The sequence below is a fragment of the Podarcis erhardii genome (genome assembly GCF_964252035.2).
Source record: "Podarcis erhardii genome assembly, chromosome: 14".
NCBI lineage: Eukaryota > Metazoa > Chordata > Lepidosauria > Squamata > Lacertidae > Podarcis > Podarcis erhardii.
In genome coordinates, this window is record NC_138503.1 from 29284604 (window position 1) to 29308390 (window position 23787).

The 23787-nt window shown below is 49.1% G+C and overlaps 2 protein-coding genes across 2 annotated transcripts in view; one reads left to right on the plus strand and one right to left on the minus strand.

Moving 5' to 3' along the window:
• Nucleotides 1-133: 133 nt before the first annotated feature.
• Nucleotides 134-15785, minus strand: CKMT1B (creatine kinase, mitochondrial 1B). The gene is made up of 9 exons (XM_081840571.1): nt 15250-15785; nt 12822-13020; nt 12636-12731; nt 9807-10028; nt 2416-2501; nt 1390-1513; nt 1022-1156; nt 667-792; nt 134-363 (listed from the first exon to the last, which is right to left on the minus strand). Exons 1-9 carry the CDS (start codon nt 15402-15404, stop codon nt 247-249), a joined length of 1260 nt encoding a protein of 419 aa, XP_081696697.1. The 5' UTR covers nt 15405-15785; the 3' UTR covers nt 134-246.
• PPIP5K1 (diphosphoinositol pentakisphosphate kinase 1) overlaps nt 15459-23787 on the plus strand; it is a 35680-nt gene continuing 27351 nt past the window's right edge. Inside the window, exon 1 of the mRNA XM_081840540.1 lies at nt 15459-15474. The gene's annotated coding sequence lies outside the window, so the exon portion shown is untranslated. The remainder of the gene's footprint in view (nt 15475-23787) is intronic.

Below are 23787 nucleotides of genomic sequence, written 5' to 3' on the forward strand. Positions count from 1 at the left end.
GCAGAATAATTTTGACTGGGGATTGAACCCTGGGTCTCCTGCATGCCGGGCAGGTGCCCTGGCCCTGTCTGGCCTGGGGCCCCTTCCTCCCCCCTGCCCTCCAAGTGGTACAAATCTCAGCCAGAGACAGAAGAATGTTACAGCAGCCAGAGTTTTATGGGGTTTGGTGCAGTGCATCGTGTGCCTCCTGCCCACACAGGACTTCTGCCCACTGGTGTCTGCAAAGAGCCCTGGGCTGGACTGGGCTCAGCTGCGGAACTGGGCCACAGGCGAAGGGATACGGATATCCTGGCCCCGCTCCAGGCGCCGTTCGCAGTCAATCAGGTAGTTGACACCATCAATCACTAGCTGCACCAGCTCCACCTGGCAGGGGCAGGAACAGAACAAGGCAAGCTGGAGAGGGCAGCTCAAAGGAGACCCACCATGGTCCTTTGAGGCACTCGTTGCTGCCACTGCTCAGCCCTGTTGCTCCACCAAGTTCCTTCTCCTCCCCCAGCAAGCCGCAAAGGGAATGAGGACCTTCCTTGCAACCTCCCTTGCCACGTGGACATCCCACTTCATGCTCCCCTCCCTCCACCCAGGATGGCAAGGATGCTTGAGTGTCATACCCTCTACACTCAAATGCACGCTTTGCACCCAGCAAAGCTGACTCTCCTCCCCAGGTACCTCTGATTTGCCCAGGCGATCCAGGTTGGAAATGTCAAAGGTGCCCCCCGTGGCGGCTGTGTCCACACCACCGGTGCCACGTTTCTGCAGCCTCAGGTTCTCCAGGATCTTTGAGAAGCGGCTATCCTGCAGAGTAGGTTGGGGTAGAAGTCAGTGCGGCAAAGTATTTGGGGTTTACAGAACTGTGACTGTGGGGTGGGGAAGCGTCAGCTTGAGGCTACTGGAGGCAGTCTACGGTGAGGACTAGATACCTGAAAGGGAGTGTCCTGCTTGGAGTTTCAAACATCCTGGGGGGAGGGAACTGTTGGGGGCATCACGCTGCGTAGGACCCCTCCACCCACGCCCCAGCCTTTACCTTGCTCAGCAGCGGCAGCTTGATGTGCACCCCAGCACGCAGTCCAGTGCCCAGGTTGGAGGGGCACGTCAGAATGTAGCCCAGCCTCTCGTTCCACATGAACTCCCAGCCCCTCTCCTGGATCAGGCGCTCCACCTGTATGCAGGGGAAGCAGGCAGAAGTCAAGGACAGCACCCCACGAGACTGGGCCCCTTTTCTGGGCCAGCTCAACTCTTGGAGCAGAGCCTTCCCCCTGCCTTGCGATGTGGCCCAGGACCAGATCCACGGTGGCCTGAGCTTTACTAATCAGGATGCTGCCACCATGTTCAGCCGAACCTGAGATGCCTTGGGCAGGGTGGGGCTGTGGGGCCAGAGGACTTGCTGCTCACCTCCTTCAAGCCCCGGCAGAACCTCTCAAATACTCTCTTCATGTTGCCTCCTTTCTCCATGGAAATGACACGGGTGTGGTCCTCCTCATTGACCCAGACCAGGAAGGTCTTCTCGTGGTTGTGCCTGAAGAGAGGGATTGGCAGTTACTGGGGTGGGGTGGGAATGTGCCAGGCTAGACACTGCCTGGGCATGATTGGAATCAGGGCTGGCTCCTCTGGTACCCGGAGCGGTGCACATGTTGTGCGCCCAGGGGCAGGGCTAGCCACCCACTGGGGTGGGGCTAGCGTCCTGGGGGGAGAGGCCCCACCCGAAGCAAGCATCCCAGGGGCACGATGTGGCAATGTCACCCCCCTCAGGGATGACACCTGGGGCAGACCGCACCCACCACACACCCCTTCCTCCGCCAGTGGGGCCGGCCCACACATGAGGCAAAATGAGGCAACTGCTTCAGGTGGCGATTCATCGGGGCAGCAGATCCTGATGTAGATCTTCCACCTCACCTTCTTCCCTAGTGGGGAGGTAAATGCCATTTGGGGGGATTCTACCTCAGGTGCCAAAAATTCTTGGTCTGGCCCTGACTGGACATGTCTCCCTGACCTGTGAGAAGCAGGGGTTTGAAACAGATGATGTTTGGGGATCCTTCCAACTCTATGATTCTAAGCTCTTGCTTTGCCCTTCATAAGCCTGGGCTTCCGGAGTGACCCGCTTCCTGCTTGAGATGCAGCCTTCCTCTCCAAGGCCATCTCTCTCCAGGTCAGCAGGTGAATATGTGGAAGAAGGGCCCCCCTTCAACAGACCCTCTTGAGAGGCAGGCACTCCCCCTCTGCCCCCTGCGTTTCATTTCTAAAAGATTAAAGGGGGAGCATTTCAGTTTCAAGGAGGGCATGTCAGCTCCTGGGGACAGACTTGGCTGCAAAGCCATTGATCTGAGTGACTGGGCGGGGAGTGCCTGCCTCTCAAGAAGGTCTATAGCTGCCTGCCCACCCACTCCATACCATACCAGAAGAAGAAGCCAGAAGCCATACCAGATTCCTCGGGCATCAGGCCAGTCACGAGCCATGCCTGCAGCTGTCAGCAGAGGGGAGACAGGTTTGTCAAATAGGAAGTGGTCCTGGGAAGGAGAAGAGGTGATGGTGAGCTGGGGTTTTGCTGGGACCCACCCAACTGGGCAGGCAGGAACTAAGAATTGTGGCCAGGGTCAACCTGAGATGTGGGGCAGTGCCTAGGGATGTTCTACCGAGGAGACCTGAGGGGGGATGTGAGGATGCAGCTGCTGCAGACCAGAGAGGAAGGCGATCAGGAGAGCAGCAGAGTCTTGGTCCAACCCTGTTCCAGTCCCAGGGGAACCAAGAACATCAGAAGAGCCTGCTCTGTCAGACCCATCTAGTCCAGCATCCTGCTCTCACAGTGGCTACCCAGATGCCTGTGGGAAACCTGCAAGCAGGATTCAAGCACACGAGCAACCCTCCCCTCCTGTGGTTTCCACCAGCTGGTCTTCAAAAGCATGTCTGCCTCCACCTGTGGAGGCAGAGTATAGCCATCATGGCTAGTAGCCATCAATAGTCTTACATGAAATGAGTGGCATTCCTTGCCATGCTACAGCAAAAGAGGCAGTAGCAGGCTCCCAGCAAGAAGGGAGAGCAGTCCTGCCCACTAAGAAGAGCTTGGGTGACAGTCCACACACAAGCAGGCCCTGATTGTGCACACTAGTGTTACCAGAAAATTGGAAGGGTGTGTGTGTGAGACACCTTCCCCCCACCACAAGCCAAAGGCAAAGACAACGAGCCTCCATTACCAAATGTAGCAATTCACTCATAAATGGATCTATGTACTGGCTCAGTGGGAAAACTTTAGAAATTCATATGTGATGGATATACACCACTCCAATGTTCTTCTACTCAGAAAGAAAATGGCTAACAGGAGAGGAGCTTGGGACATAGGTAGGGGCAGCTTTAATCCCTGAAGCATGAGACCACGCACTCAGCAGCCCCATTGCCTGGGGGGTGATAATCACTGGCATCCTGGCACCTGAGTGCTGGACAAGTCATTCCAAGAACAATCACAAACCCAACCTCAGTGGACTGGAGTCTCGGTCAAGACAACGGGCGTGCTTAACTTGGCTGGGAAAATGTAAATACTTACCTAGTTTCACCTAAAGATTGGGAGGTGGAGGTCATGTGAGGGACAGGACAAGCCTGGTGCTCAGGTTTCGGGCAGGAGACCCTTCCCAATTTATGACGTAGTTATGACAAATGTATGATGTTTTACTAATGGTGTTATGGGTAATTTGGGAAACATATATAAAAAGGAGCCATCCTTTGTTCGGGGCTTCTCTCTGCTTCTTCTATGTGGCAATTTGAAGTCTTGCTGAAACAATAAAGATCAGGCCTACTGGCCGCTGTTTTGCTTCTATCTCCTGGCTGAAGTCTCTTGCTTGTGACCCCTGACCTGAACCTATGGGAGCCAAGGTTAGGCAATTGTGGGGTGCTCCCTTTTACACTAGGGCTGGGCAAAATCTGGTTTTCGACATGGTGATATATCACCAGCTAAACCACAATATACTGATATATCATGATGTCTGAAATAAGGATGGAGCAATGTTGAGACATTGGCTGGTGTCACGGTTTTCCCTGCATCGTTATTTTTGTGGGATGTAAACACAGGAGCAGTCAATGACAACATTCCTAGAGTGTACATGTTAGAACATGGGGAGGGATGTCTGTCCAGCAAGCAGGTAAACTTCCTGGGGACGGACTTCCTCTGCATGTGACCAGAGGTGGGTGTGGCCTCACCTGTGCAGGTAATGATAAAAGCACAGGGCAGGCAGCCACTCTCTCTCTGTCTCTTACCTCTTGCCTCTCTCTCTGCCATCTTCCTTCGATGAGGAAACATCTAAGGATGCCCTCTTGGCTCTCAGCCAAGAGAGGACAGTACTATCTTCCTATAAGTGCATGTTTCTAACTGCATGTAACCTTTTTAAGCCTGCCTACCTTCTGGGATCATATTGTGAACGGAACGTGAGTAAACTCTTTTATACTTTTATAAAGACTGTGTCGTGTCTTGTATTTTAAGAGGGAACAAAGGGGAAATTACCAGAGTAATTATTATAGAGGTTCTAGCGAACCTGTGCAAGCGTTACCGTTGCGTACTTAAAGGGGAATGTCTATAAACTCTGCTGATATTTTGGGAACTTGTTAGTACAAGTTGGATAAGGATATAATTAGTCAATATATCCTCTCCTGCACCCCAGAACATTCCCACAAAGGGTTATGGGCCCCAGTATTGCATATTTCTGCGTATTTTTGAAGGATTGCGTTGGATTGTGATTTTGAGTTGAGTAGTATTTTTCTGAGTTAACTTCCTGGTAAGCACATGGTCCTTTGTTCCATTGTGCAGTGGGGATTAAGCAACCCCCCCCTTCCCTCAGAGTTCACAGTGACCCAAGGCAGTGAAGATTTGTTTTGAATTTTGAGATTTTTGAGATTTTGATTTTAAAATTTTGAGAAATTTTGAAATTTTGAAGAATTTTCAAATTTTTGGATTTTAAGATGGCTAGAGCAGCTTTTGATAGTGATGCAAAGCTAGGAATGCCTGTGCTGAATGAACACAATTTCATACACTGGAAGCAGCGCTTGATAGCATGTTTAGATTATAAGCACATTTTGGAAGCTTTAAACCCTCAACCTACGGGATCGTCTGAGGAAGCTTTAGCCAAGATAAGTGCTTGGAAACGCATGAACAGCGAAGCTAGACACATAATTTTGAGTGGACTTCGTGATGAGCAGCTATCATTAATAAATAGTACAGATGATGCATCTCAAATCTTAAGAGATATTGAGCGCGTGTATGGAGAATCTAGCATAAACTGCTTCAGAAACTTGGTGTGTAAATTAACCAGAGTGAGGATGAATTCAAAAGAGGAATTCACAGAGCACATCAACAAGTTTACTGAGATTATTCAAAGAATTGATCTGACTCCCAAAGCTTTTGATGAAGATACAAAGATAGCATTTTTGTTATCATCACTTGGACCACGCTTTAGCGCATTTGTAAGTTTGATGGATCATAGACAAGGTCTGACTTTTAAAGACTTGATTGGTTATTTAAAAGAAGAATGCAGAGATAGAGCTGAATCTCCAGTGAGAAATGCTAGAAGCAAGGACAGCAGTTATGCATCTAGGCAATGTACAAAGTCCAAAGAGATGCCTAAGAAAGTGATTTGTTTCAATTGTAACAAAGAAGGACACATTGCAAAGAATTGCAAGGCTCCTAAAGCCAAGAAACCCCACCCCTTTCAGCCAAAAGGGGAAAAGAAGGGGAAATGCGAATGCACATGGCTACTGCAAGAAAGGAATTTAGCTGTCCAGAATCGTGAAAATAGACGTAATAAATGGATAATTGATTCAGGTGCCAGCTCACATTTTTCATATAAAGAGGACTATTTTAATGAGATAAATGATGAAGAAGGATCTGAAATTGAAATTGCAGATGGGAACATTGTTAAAGCAAAAGGTGCAGGTTCCATGAGTCTGAAATGCAATATAAACAATGAATGCATTGAGAACACAATCTCTAGAGTTTTGTATGTACCAGAGCTGAGCTGCAATTTAATCAGCGTGTCCACACTGGACAAGAAAGGTTTCCAGATCACATTTGGAAATGGAGTATGCAAGGTGACTAGAAATGGCAAAGTGTTTGCTCAAGCAGAGCTAATCAATGGTGTATATGAGCTTGATCTTTCAGAGAACCAGTCTGCAAAAGTGGCACATTCCAGCCAGAAGCATGAAGCAGATCTGGACCTGTGGCACAGAAGGCTTGGACATAGAGACACCAACGTCATTCTGGATCTACAGAAAAGAGATCTTGTAAGAGGTTTGCAGGTAAAGCAGAGCAACAAAGCTCCAGCAAAGTGCATAAGCTGTATTACTGAGAAGGCTGTAAAACCTTCATTTCCACGTTGTGCAGAACAAAGAAGCAACAAAGTGCTTGACATAGTGCACACTGACATATGTGGACCCATGAATGTTCCCTCACTGGGAAAGAATAGATATATTTTAATATTTCTGGATGATTTTTCAAGATTTTGTGTTGTGTATTTCCTCAAAGAGAAGAGTGAGACAGTGGACAAGCTCCAGGAATACATTGCCATGGTCAAGAATAAATTCCAAAGAGCTCCAGCTGTGCTAATGAGCGACAATGGAGGTGAGTACTGCTCAAATGAAATGCAGGCTCTCCTGGCCAAGGAAGGAATTGCACATGTAACCACAATTCCTTACACACCACAGCAGAATGCCATAGCTGAGAGAAAGTTTAGGTCCATTATGGACATGACAAGGTGCATGCTAAAGGATGCATGTTTGCCACAGAAGCTGTGGGCCGAAGGAGTGTACACATCGGTCTATTTGCAGAATAGACTGCCAACTAAAGGTGCAGAGCGCACACCATTTGAACTTTGGCATGGGAAAGCTCCCAATCTGTCGCACATACGTGTGTTTGGAAGTCCGTGTTACTTCCACGTGCCCAAGGAACACAGACACAAGCTTGACTCCAGGGCAAAAGCAGGTATCCTGGTGGGATACGCCTCTGGAGGCAAAGGATATAGAATTATGGACTTACAAACTGGTAAGACAAATGCATACCATGCGGTTTATGTTGATGAATATGGAAAGGTAGACACTAAGAACACTGTTGTGGATTCTTCAGATGAGTCAGAAAGGACTCAAGAGTTTGTATATTTCCCTTTTGAGACCCCACAAAGTACTAATCTGCCTTCGAGTGTTACAGCGCCCCCTACAGGCGACGCACCAGAAGACGCAGAGGACCAGAACCCTGGCGGCACCAGAGACGAAGATGAGGACTCAGATGGGGACATGCCTGCGTTGGAGGAGGATGAGGAAGCTGATGCGGTCCCAGAACCAGAGGTCAGACGCTCGTCCAGAACCAACAAAGGTGTCCCACCATTACGGTTGTCCTACTTTGCAGGGTCGGCGTTTCCACAGGAACCTTCCACTTGGGAAGAGATACAGGAGATGCCAGCTGTAGAAGCCAGTCTCTGGAGGAAGGCCGCGCAGGAGGAGATGGATGCACTGCATCAGAACAAGACCTGGACACTCACTGAGCTGCCTCCTGGTAAGAAGGCCATTGGCAGTAAATGGGTTTTCAAGGTTAAGAAGGGGTCAGAAGGAGAAGTGCAGCGCTACAAAGCTAGACTTGTAGCACAGGGATTTTCACAGCGTTTTGGTGAAGATTATGATGAAGTTTTTGCACCAACTGTGAGGTACAGCAGTGTAAGAATGCTTTTAAGCATTGCAGCCTCCAAGAAAATGAGAGTGAAACACATAGACATTGCTACCGCTTTTCTACACGGGCAGATTTCTGAAGAAATCTATATGAAACAGCCCAAAGGTTTTGTGAAACCACATGAGGCACATTTAGTGTGCAAACTGCAGAAAGGACTTTATGGACTTAAACAGGCTGCTAGAGCCTGGAACCAGAAGTTGCATAAAATGCTGACGCAACTTGGGTACAAGCAAGGCGACGCTGACAAGTGCTTGTACAGTAAGTCAAATAATGGACAATTCTCATATATCTTAGCATTTGTTGATGACCTGATTATTGCCACAGCAAGTGAGAAAGACTATACACAGATAGTAAAACACCTTAGCAAAGAGGTGGAGGTCAAGGAGCTAGGAGATGTCCAGTACTACCTCGGGATCCAGGTGGAAAGAGAAGAGGACGGCTCATTTCTTCTCAGCCAAAGACAGAAGATCCACGAGCTGATTGAGCACATGCAGATGCAAGACGCACATCCAGTTGCTACACCGATGGCTACTGACTTCCTGAAGAATCAGGAGGATTCGAAGCAGTTGCCAGACAACAATGACTACAGGTCGGCGATTGGTAAACTTTTGTATTTAGTTACCACATGTAGACCTGACTTAGCAAATGCTGTGGGGATTCTTAGCAGAAAAGTGAATTCTCCCACTGAGCATGATTGGGCAGGTGTAAAGAGGGTGGTGCGATATTTGAAGGGTACCATGAATTGTAAATTAAGGTTACCAGCCGTCAGAGACCCTAAGTTGGTTGGGTATACTGATGCGGATTGGGCTGGGGATAATGCTGATTATAAATCAACAAGTGGTCATGTTTTCATGTTTGGTGATGGACCTGTTTCATGGGGCAGTTATAAACAGAGCTGTGTAGCATTATCTTCCACAGAATCAGAATACGTTGCAGCAACAGAAGCCTGCAGAGAGATCGCCTGGCTTGATCAACTCATAAAGGACTTTGGGTTGGTGAGAAAAGGGCCTGTCAGCTTGCTAGAGGACAATCAAAGTTGCCTGAAGCTGACGCAGAGTGAGAAGTTCCTGGCCAGAACAAAACACATTGGGGTTAAATACCACTACATACGCCAGATGATCCAGGATGGACTTGTGGAACTATCCTACTGCAGCACCCAAGAGATGACTGCTGACATCCTGACGAAACCCCTACCAAGAGAGAGTTTCCAGAATCTACGTGTCAAGCTGGGACTCTGGGTGGTTGAATAAAGTTGTTTATGTTTTGTGTATGTTGTATTGCCTGAGAAGGGGTATGTGGGATGTAAACACAGGAGCAGTCAATGACAACATTCCTAGAGTGTACATGTTAGAACATGGGGAGGGATGTCTGTCCAGCAAGCAGGTAAACTTCCTGGGGACGGACTTCCTCTGCATGTGACCAGAGGTGGGTGTGGCCTCACCTGTGCAGGTAATGATAAAAGCACAGGGCAGGCAGCCACTCTCTCTCTGTCTCTTACCTCTTGCCTCTCTCTCTGCCATCTTCCTTCGATGAGGAAACATCTAAGGATGCCCTCTTGGCTCTCAGCCAAGAGAGGACAGTACTATCTTCCTATAAGTGCATGTTTCTAACTGCATGTAACCTTTTTAAGCCTGCCTACCTTCTGGGATCATATTGTGAACGGAACGTGAGTAAACTCTTTTATACTTTTATAAAGACTGTGTCGTGTCTTGTATTTTAAGAGGGAACAAAGGGGAAATTACCAGAGTAATTATTATAGAGGTTCTAGCGAACCTGTGCAAGCGTTACCGTTGCGTACTTAAAGGGGAATGTCTATAAACTCTGCTGATATTTTGGGAACTTGTTAGTACAAGTTGGATAAGGATATAATTAGTCAATATATCCTCTCCTGCACCCCAGAACATTCCCACAATTTTTGCATAGTGTGCACACACACACACATATCATGATTTACGATATATTGCCAGGTCATGAAACCGATAACCACAATATGGACTGCAAACTGGTTTTGGACAATATATTGATATATTGATATATTGATAGCTCAGCCCTCGTGCACACCCACCAACCCACAAATGCACCCCACCCCCGGCCACTGGGCTTCCCCACCACTCACATCAATGAGCTGCTGCTGCTCCTTGTCCGTCATCTCACTGAGGCGGTAATATTTGCCAGCCAGGTCTCCGCTCAGGCCAGCCAGGGCTTCTGCCGTGACCCTCTCCACCTCTCGGCGCTCGGCCCGGCTGCAAGCTGGAGGCAAGCTGAGACCCCGGATGCTGCGGCCCGTCCGCACTCGTGAGGACAGCACGTAGCGCTCATCAAAGTGGCCTGCCTTGATCTGCGGGAGAAGATGTACCCCAAAGAAGCGGGATGCAAAAGGCAGTTAATCACCAGGGTGGTGACACATGTAGGATGGGGATGATATAAAGGACAGGACCTTTGTTGCCTCTGGGAGCTCAGGGGTCTTGTTTTGATTATTTTGTTTTGATTTATATTGTTTTGATTATTTTGGCATTTTTTGTTTTTGCTCCTGAATTTTAATTTTGTTCAAATTTGGAAATTTTAAGATTGATTTTTAATTGTTTTAATGGAAGGAAGGAATTTAGTTGAGGCAGAAGGCCCCAGACTACCCAAGCTCAAGCAGGATAACTTCTTACACTGGAAGAGGTGTTTAGAGATATGGCTGGACTTGAAAGGAGTTCTGGACTGCATTGGAAATCAGAAGCCTACCAGCACCACTGCAGAAGAGAGAGCCTTAATTAGAGCATGGGAGCAGCAAAATAAATTGGCAATATCTATAGTCACGGATGCGGGACGCAGGTGGCTCTGTGGGTAAAACCTCAGTGCCTAGGACTTGCCCATCACATGGTCGGCGGTTCAAATCCCCGCGGCGGGGTGAGCTCCCACTGTTTGGTCCCAGCTCCTGCCCACCTAGCAGTTCGAAAGCACCCTTAAGTGCAAGTAGATAAATAGGTACCGCTTTATAGCGGGAAGGTAACGGCGTTTCTGTGCGCTGCGCTGGTGCTGGCTCGCCAGAGCAGCTTCGTCACGCTAGCCACGTGACCCGGAAGTGTCTTCGGACAGCGCTGGCTCCCGGCCTCTTAAGCGAGATGAACACGCAACCCCAGAGTCGGTCACGACTGGCCCGTACAGGCAGGGGTACCTTTACCTTTACCTCTAAAGTCACGGACAGCATTTCAGTTGCACGGATGGTCCGTACTAAGGAGATGCTGCAGGTCAAGTGATTGATAATTTGGAACTGGCATATGGGTACACAAGTAAATATTCCCATAGAACATGGATGAGAGATTTGTTTAAACTAAAGTTAGAATCCAGGAGGGACTGTAGCAACCATGCAACACAATTTCTTGCCATTTTTTGAGAAACTGGAGATTGCTGGTCTGAAGACAGAGGGTGATCTGAAGGTTTGTTATTTATTGGGATCACTAGGATCTAAATTTGATGCTTTTGTGACTCTCATGCATGTAGCACAAAACTTAACAAATTAGCCATCTAAGATAGGAGTGTACAGAAAGGAGAGGAAAAGAACTTTGTCACAGAAGATTTGGCCACAGAGACATCAAAGCCATTATGGATTTGCAGAGCAAGGAGCTTGCAAGAGGAGTAAAGGTAATTCAGGATGTCTCGAACACAGCATAGTGCATGTTGCATCACTGAGAAGAGTGTTAAACCTTCATTTCCTCTATGTACTGAAGAGATAAGCACCAGGGTGCTTGATGTTGTTTATAGTGATGGATGTGGTACTTCCTTCCTGCCTGAGCTCACCCTCTCTTTCAAGTCAGAGATGTGAGTCCAGACTCCAATTAAAAACTAATTTTTTTAACTAAGAAGGTTTTTTATTACCTGAATACAACTTTGATGTATTTGCTGCCTGCATTGAAATGTAAGTAAACCTTATGTTTATCTTACTAAAATGTGTGGTTCATTTGTAGCAATGAGGACAAAGAGGGGAAAGGTCAGCAGACCACAAATAAACAGGGAAAACAGATGCAATTGCCTAATTCCTACCTTTCATTAAACTGCAAAAGCATAAGTTATATTACTCTGCCAAAAGGGTTTTACATCCTTTTTACTTTCACATTTCTCCCACACACGTGGGACAGGAGGTTTAAATCTTAATTTACATATTTAATCCTTAATCCATCTCCATCAGGATGCAGGGGGCAAGCCAAGGGATCTTGGCAAGTTTTGATAGGAGTAAACTGTCTCTTCTAGTTTCCCAGGGAGAAACCTGGCCTTCTTCCCACCTGCTGGAATGAAAACTTTGGTTTCCTCTTGAAGCGAATTGGTAACATTTGGTCCTGAGCTGATGGTTAACTGGGGCTTTCATGTTGCCTTTCCTTAATTTGTTGTTGTTTTCTATTTTATACTGATGGCTTTTCACTGTTTTATGCAACTTGGAAAAACATACACACACACAGAGGGCTTTTTTTCAGCCGGAACTGCCATTCTAAGAGAATAACGGAGGCATTCATGGTGAGTTCTGGCACTTCTTTTTCTAGAAAAATAGCACTGTGTGTGTGCATGTATGCATACAGTATGTACTCGGTTTTCGAACATAATCTGTTCTGGAAGACCATTTGACTTCCGAAATGTTCGAAAACTGAGGATCAATGGGTGGTCGGCAAAATCCATTGAAAAAATGGAAAAACACGCAGTGGAAGCCATTCGACTTGCGAGGTGTGTTCGAAAACAGAAGCAATTGCTTCCGGGTTTTCGGCGTTTGGGTTCCGAATCGTTCAGCTTCTGAGACACTCAAAAAACAAGGTTCCACTGTATATGTATATGTGTGTGTGTGTGTGTGTGTTATATATATATATACATATACACAGATATACATATGCATATACAGTACATATGAGAGAGACTTTGCAGCAACCCCTGGGCAAGGGCTCCTTCCTGGGGTGCTGAGGGTGCAGCATACCTTACTGGAGTCCAAGTCTGTAGGATGCTTCATAGTGCAGGGGTTGTAGCCATTGTGGCGCTCCTCAATCACTGGGTTGAAAAGACCTGCAAAGACCTAGAGCCACAAGGATGGGGGTGGGGTTAATGGCAAGCTAAAGGGAGCCCAGGTGGGTGGGTGGGTGGGAAGGGCTGCTTGGGGACTAACCTCATAAGACTCCTCATCCCCTGCTACCATGCCTACAGTCTTGATGAAGGGGTGCCCAGGGTTGTCCACGCCGGTCTGGATGCACTGGTCCAGGGTCCAACCGGTGGGGGTGGCCTTGTCACAGAGCTGGGCGTAGATGGTTGGAGTCAGGTTGCTGGCCATGCAGTTGTTGTGCTTCCGCAGGTCAGGGTACTCAGCACTGCGCCAGGGTGGGGGGAGGGGACAGGATGTGGGATAGAATTAACACACTGCAGGCAGTGGGGCACCCATTGCTTCTTTGGCTTTTGTTGCAGGCTTCCCCTTTCCTCTGAGAGGGTCTTGTATAGGAGGAGGCAGCCTGAGAGCCATTTATAAATGTAGGAGGAGGAACAGTAGCCTCCACATTTGCTCTGAAATTTCCTGTAAGTGAAATTTTGTGGCCACACTTTTACACCTTTTCAAGGAAATGCACTCTGCATGTGCCCAGATGTACCAATGTATCTATAATTTATTTCACATTATAATTTATTTCACATGTACCACAACTGAGTCCTGATACAGGGGAAAAAATCTGACTTGTTGTGTTGTGGGTCCTTCCTGCCCCCTTTGTCCCCACCACCACCCTTCAGTGAAAAGGGTGGGAGAGAGGGAAGCTCACTTGCTTCTGGGCTTCCAGGACTCCACCCCGCACAAGCTGCGATGTTTCTCTTGTTTAGCTCTGGTTTCTAGTCATGGATTTCATCTCTGGTGGGAGCCTGTCTGAGCTTTGCGTTTTTAACTGCGTTGAGGCAGTTTGGGAACCAACTTGCAGGAGGCTCGGCTGCTCTCCACTCCTGGCGCCCCTGCTTCACCTGTTACCTCCCACGCAGAGCCTACTAACAGCCCCTGCAGGTGATGGGGCGTGGATGCTGGACCTCAATCTGGAGCAGCTGAGAGGGCCTGACCCCAAAAGGCAGCCGCAGCAACCAGTGAGCAGAGCAGGAGGCGCGCGGAGGACTTTATTGCATTAAGAAGACTCTTAATCCGCTTAGAGCGGCCGTCTCCTGACCTCGTTCCCAGTTTAGAGGGGCTTTGTGGTTTTCCTGGCCTTCCCTGGAGTTGCGAGGGGGCGGGGAGGGAGAGAGGCTGGAGCAGCTGAGCGAGGGATATTTCCCTCTCCCGGGCTTAGAGAGCTGAAGGAGGCCCCGCTTGAGCCCAGAGGGGCGCACCGCAGCCCCCGCAGCTGTGAGTGGCCCGATCCTTCTTCGGGAGCTCATCGCAGTCAGTGCGGGATGCCCTCTTTTTCTGGCAGTGACCGGGAAAAGAGCTGCATGACAGGCAGGAGTTCAGCAGGTGTATTTTTCCTCCCTGGTGCCTGTGCATTGGCTGGCCTATAGGGGGCAAGGGAAGTAGTCGGGACGATTGCGGAGAAGTCTCAATTCTCCTCCCTGGAGGCCCAATTCTCGGGAGCACTGTGGGAGCGAGCAACCGGCGCACCAGTCTCCTGCAAACGTGATAGGCAGCAGCCGAAAGGCTCCTCTCATTCTGCTGGTGACATTGAGATCTCGGCGTCCTCCTGTGGGAAGGGTGTCCCTGGGGCCACTCCTCCCCCACCGCACCGCTTGCAGGAGCAGCTTCTCCGGCCTCCTGTGCGGAAGAGCAGCAAGCCTGGAGGTGTGTTGCCCAGAGGGGTAGATATTTCCGAGCGGGGCTGGCACTATTTTTTCGGTGCTGAGGACTGGGACGAAAGGGGGACCCTGGATGACAAAGCTGTCTCTGGGCGCTAGAGAAAGCTCGACCGGGTTCTTTTGGTCCGGCAAGGAGGAGGACCAAGCAGAACCGGCCCCGCTGCAGCCCAGCCAGAGGCAATGAAGGGGAGAGTGTTCCAGAGCATGTGTAGAGCACATTGCCCTCAGGGGGATATGCCCAACAAACCCCTTGAGACAGCTCTTCCTCTGTGGCTCTTCCCGCCCCAGCCCCTCCTCCCGCCAATGCTGCAATCTCAGGCTCTGGGCCTACTCCTGGGAGTGAACAACCATAGACCACGCGTCTGGATTTAGACCAAGCCCGGGTCGGCGGCTCAGTTAGGCTCGCATTGGCTCCGGACCACCGCTGAACCGAGGGATAGTCCCGCCTCTGGCTCGCTCACGGCGGATAGGCAGAGCGTCCGGACTACGGCTTGCTCGGATCAAATCACCAGTCTCTAGCCACTAAACCAGACTGCCTCAATGCTGCAGTGCTAGAGAAAAGGTGGGGCAGGGAGGCGCCCTGTTTGCCGCCTCTTCCTACATATTGCAGGTGACTGGGGAGGGAGCTGGTGTGGGGCTCCCCCTGCCCTGGCTCTTCCCGCGAGCGGACCCAGCGCCATCCCCGTCGGAATGTCCCCGTCCTCCCTTCCCGACCGCCCAGTTCCCTGAAGGCATCTCTCTGTGTGTGAGTGTGTGTGCAAGGGCTGCCTGAAGAGCCATACCTAGCCGGGTAGCGGCGCCGGTTGGCCACCGCGGCGCCCACGGAGTCCCGGGAGAGGAGAAAGCCAGCGGCGGCCAGTGAACCGGCTGCGCCCGCCAAGGCTAGGAGGCCGGCGGATCTTCGGGCCGAGACGATGCGGGCGAAGGTGCTGGCCATGGCAACGGCGAGGCCGAGCGAGCAAGAGAGCGAGAGAGCTGAGCAGGCAGGCAAGCAGGCAGGCAGGCAGGCAGGGAGTGCGCACAGTGAGGCGGGCGGGGACGTGCGGCGAATGGCAATGGCTTGCGGGGGAGGGGAGCGCGGAGATTACGCCGCCAGCCCAGCCCAGCCTAGCCCGGCTCGACTCAGTCTGGCCGCCCGCCAACCCGCCCGCTCGTCCGATGCGCTGCAGCGGCCGTGGCGAGGCTTCTGGCACGCTTCAGCACCACCGCAGTGGACAGCGCCTGCAAGCCGGACGCCCGAGCGGCAGCCCACGCGGCGTGTGTGTCTGTGGAAGTGGGTGGGCTTTGCCCCACCGATCGCCTATGCCTCCACCCCACCCCACGCGGAGCTTGGCTGGCAAGCATAGTCGGCGCGGAGGATGTCTGGCTGGCACTCCCGGAGGGACAAAGTCCACTCGCAGCGGACCCACCTGAGCTGCGGGAGAGGCAGGTGCGCCTCCCTGCCCAGCCACGCGCTCCTGCAGACATGGGCTGGGGAGGCTAATGCCGGCCAAGTGAGTTCCTAAGGAGGCGGTTTTCCTCCAGGGTAGAGGGAGAACCCGATTGATTGCTTCGCAGGCCCAGAGCCGCGGAGCTGCCGAGTCTTCTGCAGAGCGCGCGCCAGGAGAGCGCGCAGTTGGGCGAGCCGACAGCTGGCCCATGTGCTCTGGCCTGGCCTTTACGCTCGCCCGGAGCAGACTGAGGCTGAGCAGGGCTGCTCCGGAGGACTCCTGCTTCTGCCGGGCTGCCTCCACCCCCACATACCTAGTTAAAATAAGCCTGCCTATGCGCGCGGGGGGTGGGGGGTAGAGAATGCGCAGGGCCAATGTGCTGGCACAGATCCAGCCCGGGCAGCGCACGCTTGTGCCGCCCCCTCCCCAGGGTGCAGAGTGCCCCCTGGATTGTGCCCTGGCACCCACCTGCCCAGGGCCAGCAGCAGAAGGGGCAGGCGTCGGGGAGGAGCGCGCGCTACTCTCCACGGCAAACTTTTCTCGGGAAGTGCCACACCGCCAGTTGCGCTCTCAGCCGGACCAGCGGAGCGGGGAGATCGAGTATCAGATGGCCTCAGGATCAGGCCCTGAGGGGGGCAGACAAGGCGTCTAGTGGACACAAGGGCGGCAACGGAGCCGCCTTCCTCCCTGCCTCTTCTCTCTCCTCCCTCAGGGTCCATGGATTGTATGGGGCTTCTGGGGTGCCCAAGATGGGTGGGTACTGCTGCCTGCGGGGAGGACGAGGAAGTCAGCTGCGGGAGAGGAGGGCAATGAATCCTGCGGAGAGGCTACCTGTTAGAGTTGGTTTATTGGGCAACGGTGTGGAGGGGAATGGTATTATGGGTTGCTAGGTGTAATGGTGGCTAAATGAGCTGACTGGCTCGGGCACGCGCCCAGCTTTTGCGGGGGAAGGTCTTCTGCTGACGGCTAAGGTGTGCGCCGGTGTATCCTAAGCTTCTCCCCAGGCTGGGGCTGCTGCTGCTGCTGCGGCTGCCTCTCTGCCTTTCCTGTCCGTGGCTGGGTCCGGAGGGCAGGATGCAAATGCCTGGTGGCTGTGACTGAGCTGCTCTGGGTTGCCTGCAGCCGGGCAGGGCCGAGTTCGGGCAGCTCCTCAGCCGTGGCATTGTTGCCCGGCGCGCAAGAAGCTAGGAAGCTTAGATCTCCCGGCTTGCTGCTTCCCCCCACGCCCCCGGAGGCTGCTGCGCCGCGTCAGCAGCCGTCTTCTGCCAGGCCAATGTGCCTTCCCTTCCCTTGGGACTTGAGATTCCCAGGGGTGCTCCTGCCTCAGGTTGGCTCTCCTTCTTCGCCTTCCAGCATTGCGCTTAGAAACAGGTCCTGCGGGTGCCAGGAGTGCGTGTGCTGCCCTGAGGGGTGTGTGTTAGTAACCAGGCAATGGTGAGAGGAGACGCTGGCTCTGCCTCCCGGGCTGCTGGAGGGAGTGAGCGGGCGGGGACGCGACTGCGGGCTCACCCTGAGCCTGGTGCTTTGATACTGGGATTCCTGAGCTCAGCCCTGTTTTCCTCTATACATGTTTGTGCGCGCATGTTTTGCAGTTGACGCAGCCCCGCCCCCATGCGCTTTGGCTGTGCGCCCGCGGTCTCCAAAGTAGCGGGGGTGGGTGGTTTACACCTACTGTCGTCCTGCCATTTGGGGATTTGTGGGCTTCCCCATCTCCCCTCCCTGAGGGGTCCAGGGCTGGTGAACAGCGGGGTTCAGGGCTGGTGGCAGCTGCTGGAGAGGGCAGCCTGGGCGCAGCAGGGACGGAGCCCCTGCCAGGATGAAAATGGTCCATGTGACCTGCTCTGGAAGAGGACGGGGTGGGCAGGGCAAAGAGAGGCAACTCCAAAGTGAGGTGGAGGGTGAGCTGAAGAGAAATTCTGAGAAGGGACCTCATTGATGGGTGGATACATTTATTTAGCAATATTTATATGCCACTTGATCACCCATAACCTCTAAATAGTTTACATACTTGTAACATAACATAATGATGAAATAGACATTAAGAGCAAGTGAACCTAGAATTTAGTAAAATGGAAGTAAAATTAGCATTGACTAAAAATATACCTAATAAACTAAAATTATGTGTCTGGTTAGGCTTGCCTACATAAACAAGTCTTCAGCAGTGGCCAAAAATAATGCAGCAAATGCTCCTGACTAATATCAATGGGCAGGGAGTTCCAATCCACAAGGAAGGATTGTTTCCTTACAAGCATGGAAGAAGCATTAGGTGGCATTTGTAAAGTGGACTGGTTCCAAGCTGTTAAGCGCTTTATATACTATGTATACTTATATACAATACAGTATACCAATTATAAACATGTCTCTCCAGCCTCAGTAGGCACTGCAACACTCCAACGGTTTGACTTCACCTCTGAAGGCACCCACTTCCATTGTCTCCCAAGAGACGGATGCCAACAATACTAATTGTAACAGCTTGAATTTGGCCCAGTAACAAATTAGCAGCCAGCCCAGATCTCTGAGCAGGGATGTGATATACTGACAGATTCTGACTCCTGTCAGCATTCACGCTGCAGCATTCTGCACTAACTGCAGTTTCCACACCAAGTGCAAGTGAAGCCTCATGCAGAGGCTACCAGTGCCCAGACCACTGCAGTCAAAGCTGGGAAGAAGACAGGGACCCAGATTGTGTTGCCACAGACTTAGATGATGCTTCTCCACCATCACAAGCCCTCTGTAGGTCTCTCCCATGCGCTGCCATCTGCCCAGCGACTCTCAAGTAACTCCACTCCACCAGTCCCCCTCCCAGCTTCAGCAGGCCTTTGAGGGTGGGTCAGCCGTGTCCATATGGTAGTTGGAGGAAGGACGCCATCTCTCATAGGGCCTTTCTTCTGATAAGGGTCCCTTTCAGAGTCTGCTGATAACAGCCACCCACGCCTGAGTTCCTTTGGCAGCAAAAAACCTCAGATCTACCAATTGTGCTTGCTGAGTCAATCTTTACAAAGAACCAGAAGCCGCTGCGGCCGCTACCTGAAGGAGTGCCTGCCCTTGCTTACCTGTGGCAGGTATGCTTAGGTGATTCCCGTCACGTACTCCTGATGACCTCATCACAACCTTTGGTCTCTGCGGCAAGTCTCTGGCTGGAGCCGCACCCTGGCAATGTCTCAGCCATAAACTGCCAAGGGAGTGGAGATAAATCTAGCTGGAAGCATATTGTCTCTCAGTTTCCTCTGGTTTTCTGTTTGAGGAGCCTCCCAGGAGCATGTCTTGCCCTTGGTTTCTTTTTAATTTTTTATTAACAATTTCAACATAACAAATTATCAAAACAAATCTTCTTCACTATTTCGCCCCCTTTTTTCCCTCCCCCCTCCCCGAAGAACCCTCCTTCCCTCCCCCCCAAGACTTCCCTCAGCTCCTCTCTCTGATTTCTCAACTCATGTTATTCTCTGCATACTGTAAAATTGTATATATCCTTTTATTATCTGTCTAGACTTGCCCTTGGTTTCTGTGGCTTCCCCCACCCTGCTACTTCTGTCATAAATCAAGCCACAAAGGGCATCCCAGTTAGCTTGGGGAAAGGGCCTGTCCACACTTTTGGGCTACTGGGCTTCTGCAGCAAGATGTCACCAATGTGAAAAGCACCAGAGTCGCAGCAGAAATTGTTTTTCAAAAGCAACACTAGATGCCATTTCCACCTGAGATTACAGTGTCCCAGTTGCCACAGAGGTCCACAGACAACACCGCTTGCCTTTATTTCCTGCTGCTCACCTTGGCTACATGTGGCCTGTGGAGGCCTGGTGAGGATTTTGAAACCCTGGGATGCTGGTTGGGGGGAGTTGGCCCGGGTAGGGTACAGGAAAAGAGGCCATGGGGAGCCTGGGAGCCCAAGTCCTGTTTAGCAGCTACTCTGCAGAGATGAGAAATTGCTCAATCTTGAGTAAATAATCACCTATGAGGAAACAGATTTTTTTAAAAAAATAAAATTTTTATTAAACATTTTTTTTAGATTTCAAAAGTACATAGAGCACCTCTGCCTTCAGTTCCTCCCAATGCCTCCCACCCCCCACGAAGAAGCAGATTTGTACATGTTAAGGTACAATCCTGGCTTTGAATGTCTCCTTGGTATAGTGGTACCTTGGGTTAAGTACTTAATGCATTCTGAAGGTCAGTTCTTAACCCGAAACTGTTCTTAATCTGAAGCACCACTTTAGCTAATGGGGCCTCCCGCTGACGCTGCGCTGCCATCGTGTGATTTCTGTTCTCATCCTGAAGCAAAGTTTTTTTAAAATAATTTTTTTAATTCAAAATTATAACAAGACATATTATCCAAAAACATATCATCCTTGTTTCCACCCCCATTTTCCCTCCCCCCACCACAAAACCCACCCACCCCCCGACTTCCCTCAGTTCCAGTCTTTGGTTTCTCTAAGAATGCTGTTTTCTGCATGTTACAAAGTTGTATAGATCCTCAAACCATTTAGCTGATTATTATCAAAAAGTTTGTGAATGTTTATTCAAAACCTGCCAAGGAGTCCAGTTCGTTTTGTTGTGTCTTCAGATACTTTGTAAAGGGTTCCCATTCATCCTTAAAGTCACAGTTATCCTTGCCCCGTAGTTTATATGTAAGTTTTGCCAGTTCTGCATAGTCCATCAATTTTTCTTGCCATGATTCTTTAGTTGGGGTTTCTTCAGTCTTCCATGCTTCTGCTACCAGAACTCTCACAGTTGTGTTCGCATACATGTAGATGTTTATCAACTTTTTTGGCAGGTCTTTCCCTACAATCCCCAACAAAAATGCTTCGGGTTTTTAAACAAATGTTAAATGGAACATTTTCTTCAATTCATTGTATATCATTTCCCAAATTTTTAAAATTACTTTACAATCCCACCACATATGATAAAATGTCCCCTCCTTTTCCTTACACTTCCAACATATATTTGAACTAGTTTGTACATTTTCCCTAACTGCATTGGTGTTGTGTACCATCTGTACATCATCTTCATGTAATTATCCTTCAATAGGGAACAATCTGTAAATTTTAAGTCAGTTTTCCACAATTTTTCCCAATCTTGCATCATAATGTTGTGACCTACATCTTGTGCCCATTTAATCATGGGGGAGCCCGGGAGCCCAAGTCCTGTTTAGCAGCTACTCTGCAGAGGTGAGAAATTGCCCAATCCTTGGTATGATAAGGTTAAAGCACATAAAGCATTTAAAAACCATATTGTCAGGAAAGCATTGTTTAATGTTTGGGTAAGATATAAAGATCTACTTGAATGTAAAACCCCAAGGTGGTTGTCACCGATGGAAGCAAAGGCTCAGAAAAAGCTCAATATGGAGGCCAAATGGCCAAAATATTGGGAGATTTTGGAACAAGAAGGAGATAAATTGAAATTGCAGAGCTTTGAGAAATTAAAAGATAAAGTGCGAGATTGGCTTCATTATTATCAAATAAGGGAGGCTTATAATCTGGACAAGAAAATTGGTTTCCAGGTGGAAAAATCAAAACTAGAAACAGAATTGTTAGATTCCAATACTAAGACACTATCAAAAATGTATAACTTGCTGTTGAAATGGAATACTCAGGATGAAATGGTGAAATCTGCTATGATAAAATGGGCACAAGATGTTGGATATAACATGTTTGCTGACTGGGAACAGTTATGGACCACAGGTATGAAATTTACGGCATGTAATGCCTTAAGAGAGAATATTATGAAAATGATATACAGGTGGTACATGACACCAGTCAAGCTTGCAAAAATATATCATTTGCCCAATAATAAATGTTGGAAATGTAAAGAAAATGAAGGTACATTCTTTCACCTTTGGTGGACGTGCCCAAGGATTAAGGCTTTCTGGGAGATGATTTATAACGAAATGAAAAAGATATTTAAATATACTTTCTTGAAAAAACCAGAGGCCTTTTTCCTGAGCATGGTCGGCCAATTGGTGCCAAAGAAGGATAGAACTTTCTTTATGTATGCTACAACAGCAGCAAGAATACTCATTGCGAAGTATTGGAAGACACAAGATCTACCCACCTGGGAAGAATGGCAGATGAAGGTGATGGAGTACATGGAACTGGCGGAAATGACTGGCAGAATCCGAGACCAGGGAGAAGAGTCGGTAGAAGAAGACTGGAAGAAATTTAAAGTCTATTTACAGAAACACTGTAAAATTAAGGAATGTTAGAGGGAGGTTGGAATGAAGTTAAGTGGTTTTAGCAATAATGTTGTTAAGGGGTACGTAAAAATGGATTGTTAACATGTAAAAATGTAAAATTATAATTTATTATGATAAAGTATCAAGATAAATGCAAAACGGGTAAGAAGCTGCTGAAACAACTATTGAACTAGAATACAAAAGAGGGAGGTGTGAGGAGGTCAGGGAAATAAGTAAATGAAAGACAAGATTTGGAAAGTTTGAAATGTTTTTAATTTTTTTTTTTTACTCTTTTTTGTACTTTGTATTTCTTTTTGTTTTCTTTTTCTCTTTTTTCATTTTTGTAATCTCTTTGAAACTTTAATAAATATTATTATAAAAAAGAGAAATTGCCCAATCTTGAGTAAATAATCACCCATGAGAAAACAGATGATTTTTTTTAAGAAATTTTTTTATTAAACATTTCATTGGATTTCAAAAGTACATAGAGCATCTCTGCTAGTTCCTTCCAATCCCTCCCACCCCCACGAAGAAGCAGATTGGTACATGTTAATATACAATCCTGGCTCTGAATGTCTCCTTGGTACAGTGGTACCTCGGGTTAAGTACTTAATTTGTTCCGGAGGTCCATTCTTAACCTGAAACTGTTCTTAACCTGAAGCACCACTTTAGCTAATGGGGCCTCCTGCTGCCGCCGTGCCGCCGGAGCACGATTTCTGTTCTCATCCTGAAGCAAAGTTCTTAACCTGAAGCACTATTTCTGGGTTAGCGGAGTCTGTAACCTGAAGCGTATATAACCTGAAGCGTATATAACCTGAAGCGTATGTAACCCAAGGTACCACTGTATTCTCTGGGTTTGGGTGCTCCCATTTCAAGGAACAGAATGGAGAACACTTTATAAACAAATGGCACCTAAAAGTTGCACCCAGAGAATTTAAAGCTGGCATTTTGCAAAGTGGGGGATGGTTGTGCACCGATGCAGCATTTGCAGACACAGAAACCCACAGTCTCTCTCTCTCTGTGTGTGTATGTGTGTGTCTCATTTTCTTTGCCCTGCTTTTGTGGAACTAATTTGCAACACTTGTCTCATCGCAAGCCACACAAGCCCTGGACATAAGGGCACACACGTATTGGCCGGGGAGGATGGACTAGAAACTCCCATGACCATAAAACCTTCATCCCGCCCCCTCCATTATTTGATTTAACAGCATCAAACGTGGGGGGAAATGCTTAGAGTGTACTTCACGTTTCAGATAGAGAAACACCCTCGCACTGTATATAGGTCTCATGATTCACACTGTCACTAAAGATAAAAAAACCCCTGTCTCATCTGGCCTGTTTTACATATAATCAAGTGTAAGAAGTATCAGCCACAGTAACAAATGTACAGTACTGTGAGAACATTAATGGAAAATGGTGTGTGGCCGTCCAAGCTGTGTCCCAATAATAATGATAATTAAACTTTTATTATTTATACCTTGCCCATCTGACAGGGTTGCCTCAGTCACTCTGGGTGGCTTCCAACACGAGCAGTATAAAATAATAAGACGTCAAACATCAAAAGTTACCCGATACTGGGCTGCCTGCTGGTGTGGGGCTGGATGGCATAAGACAGCAAGAGCAAGAAGATGGGAATGGGCGGCGACTGGCCTCGGGTGCTGAAGGCCTGGAGCCCAGTGGGTCCTCCGCCTTCTTCCCTGCACTTGGGTGTCCCCTTTGGGGAAAAG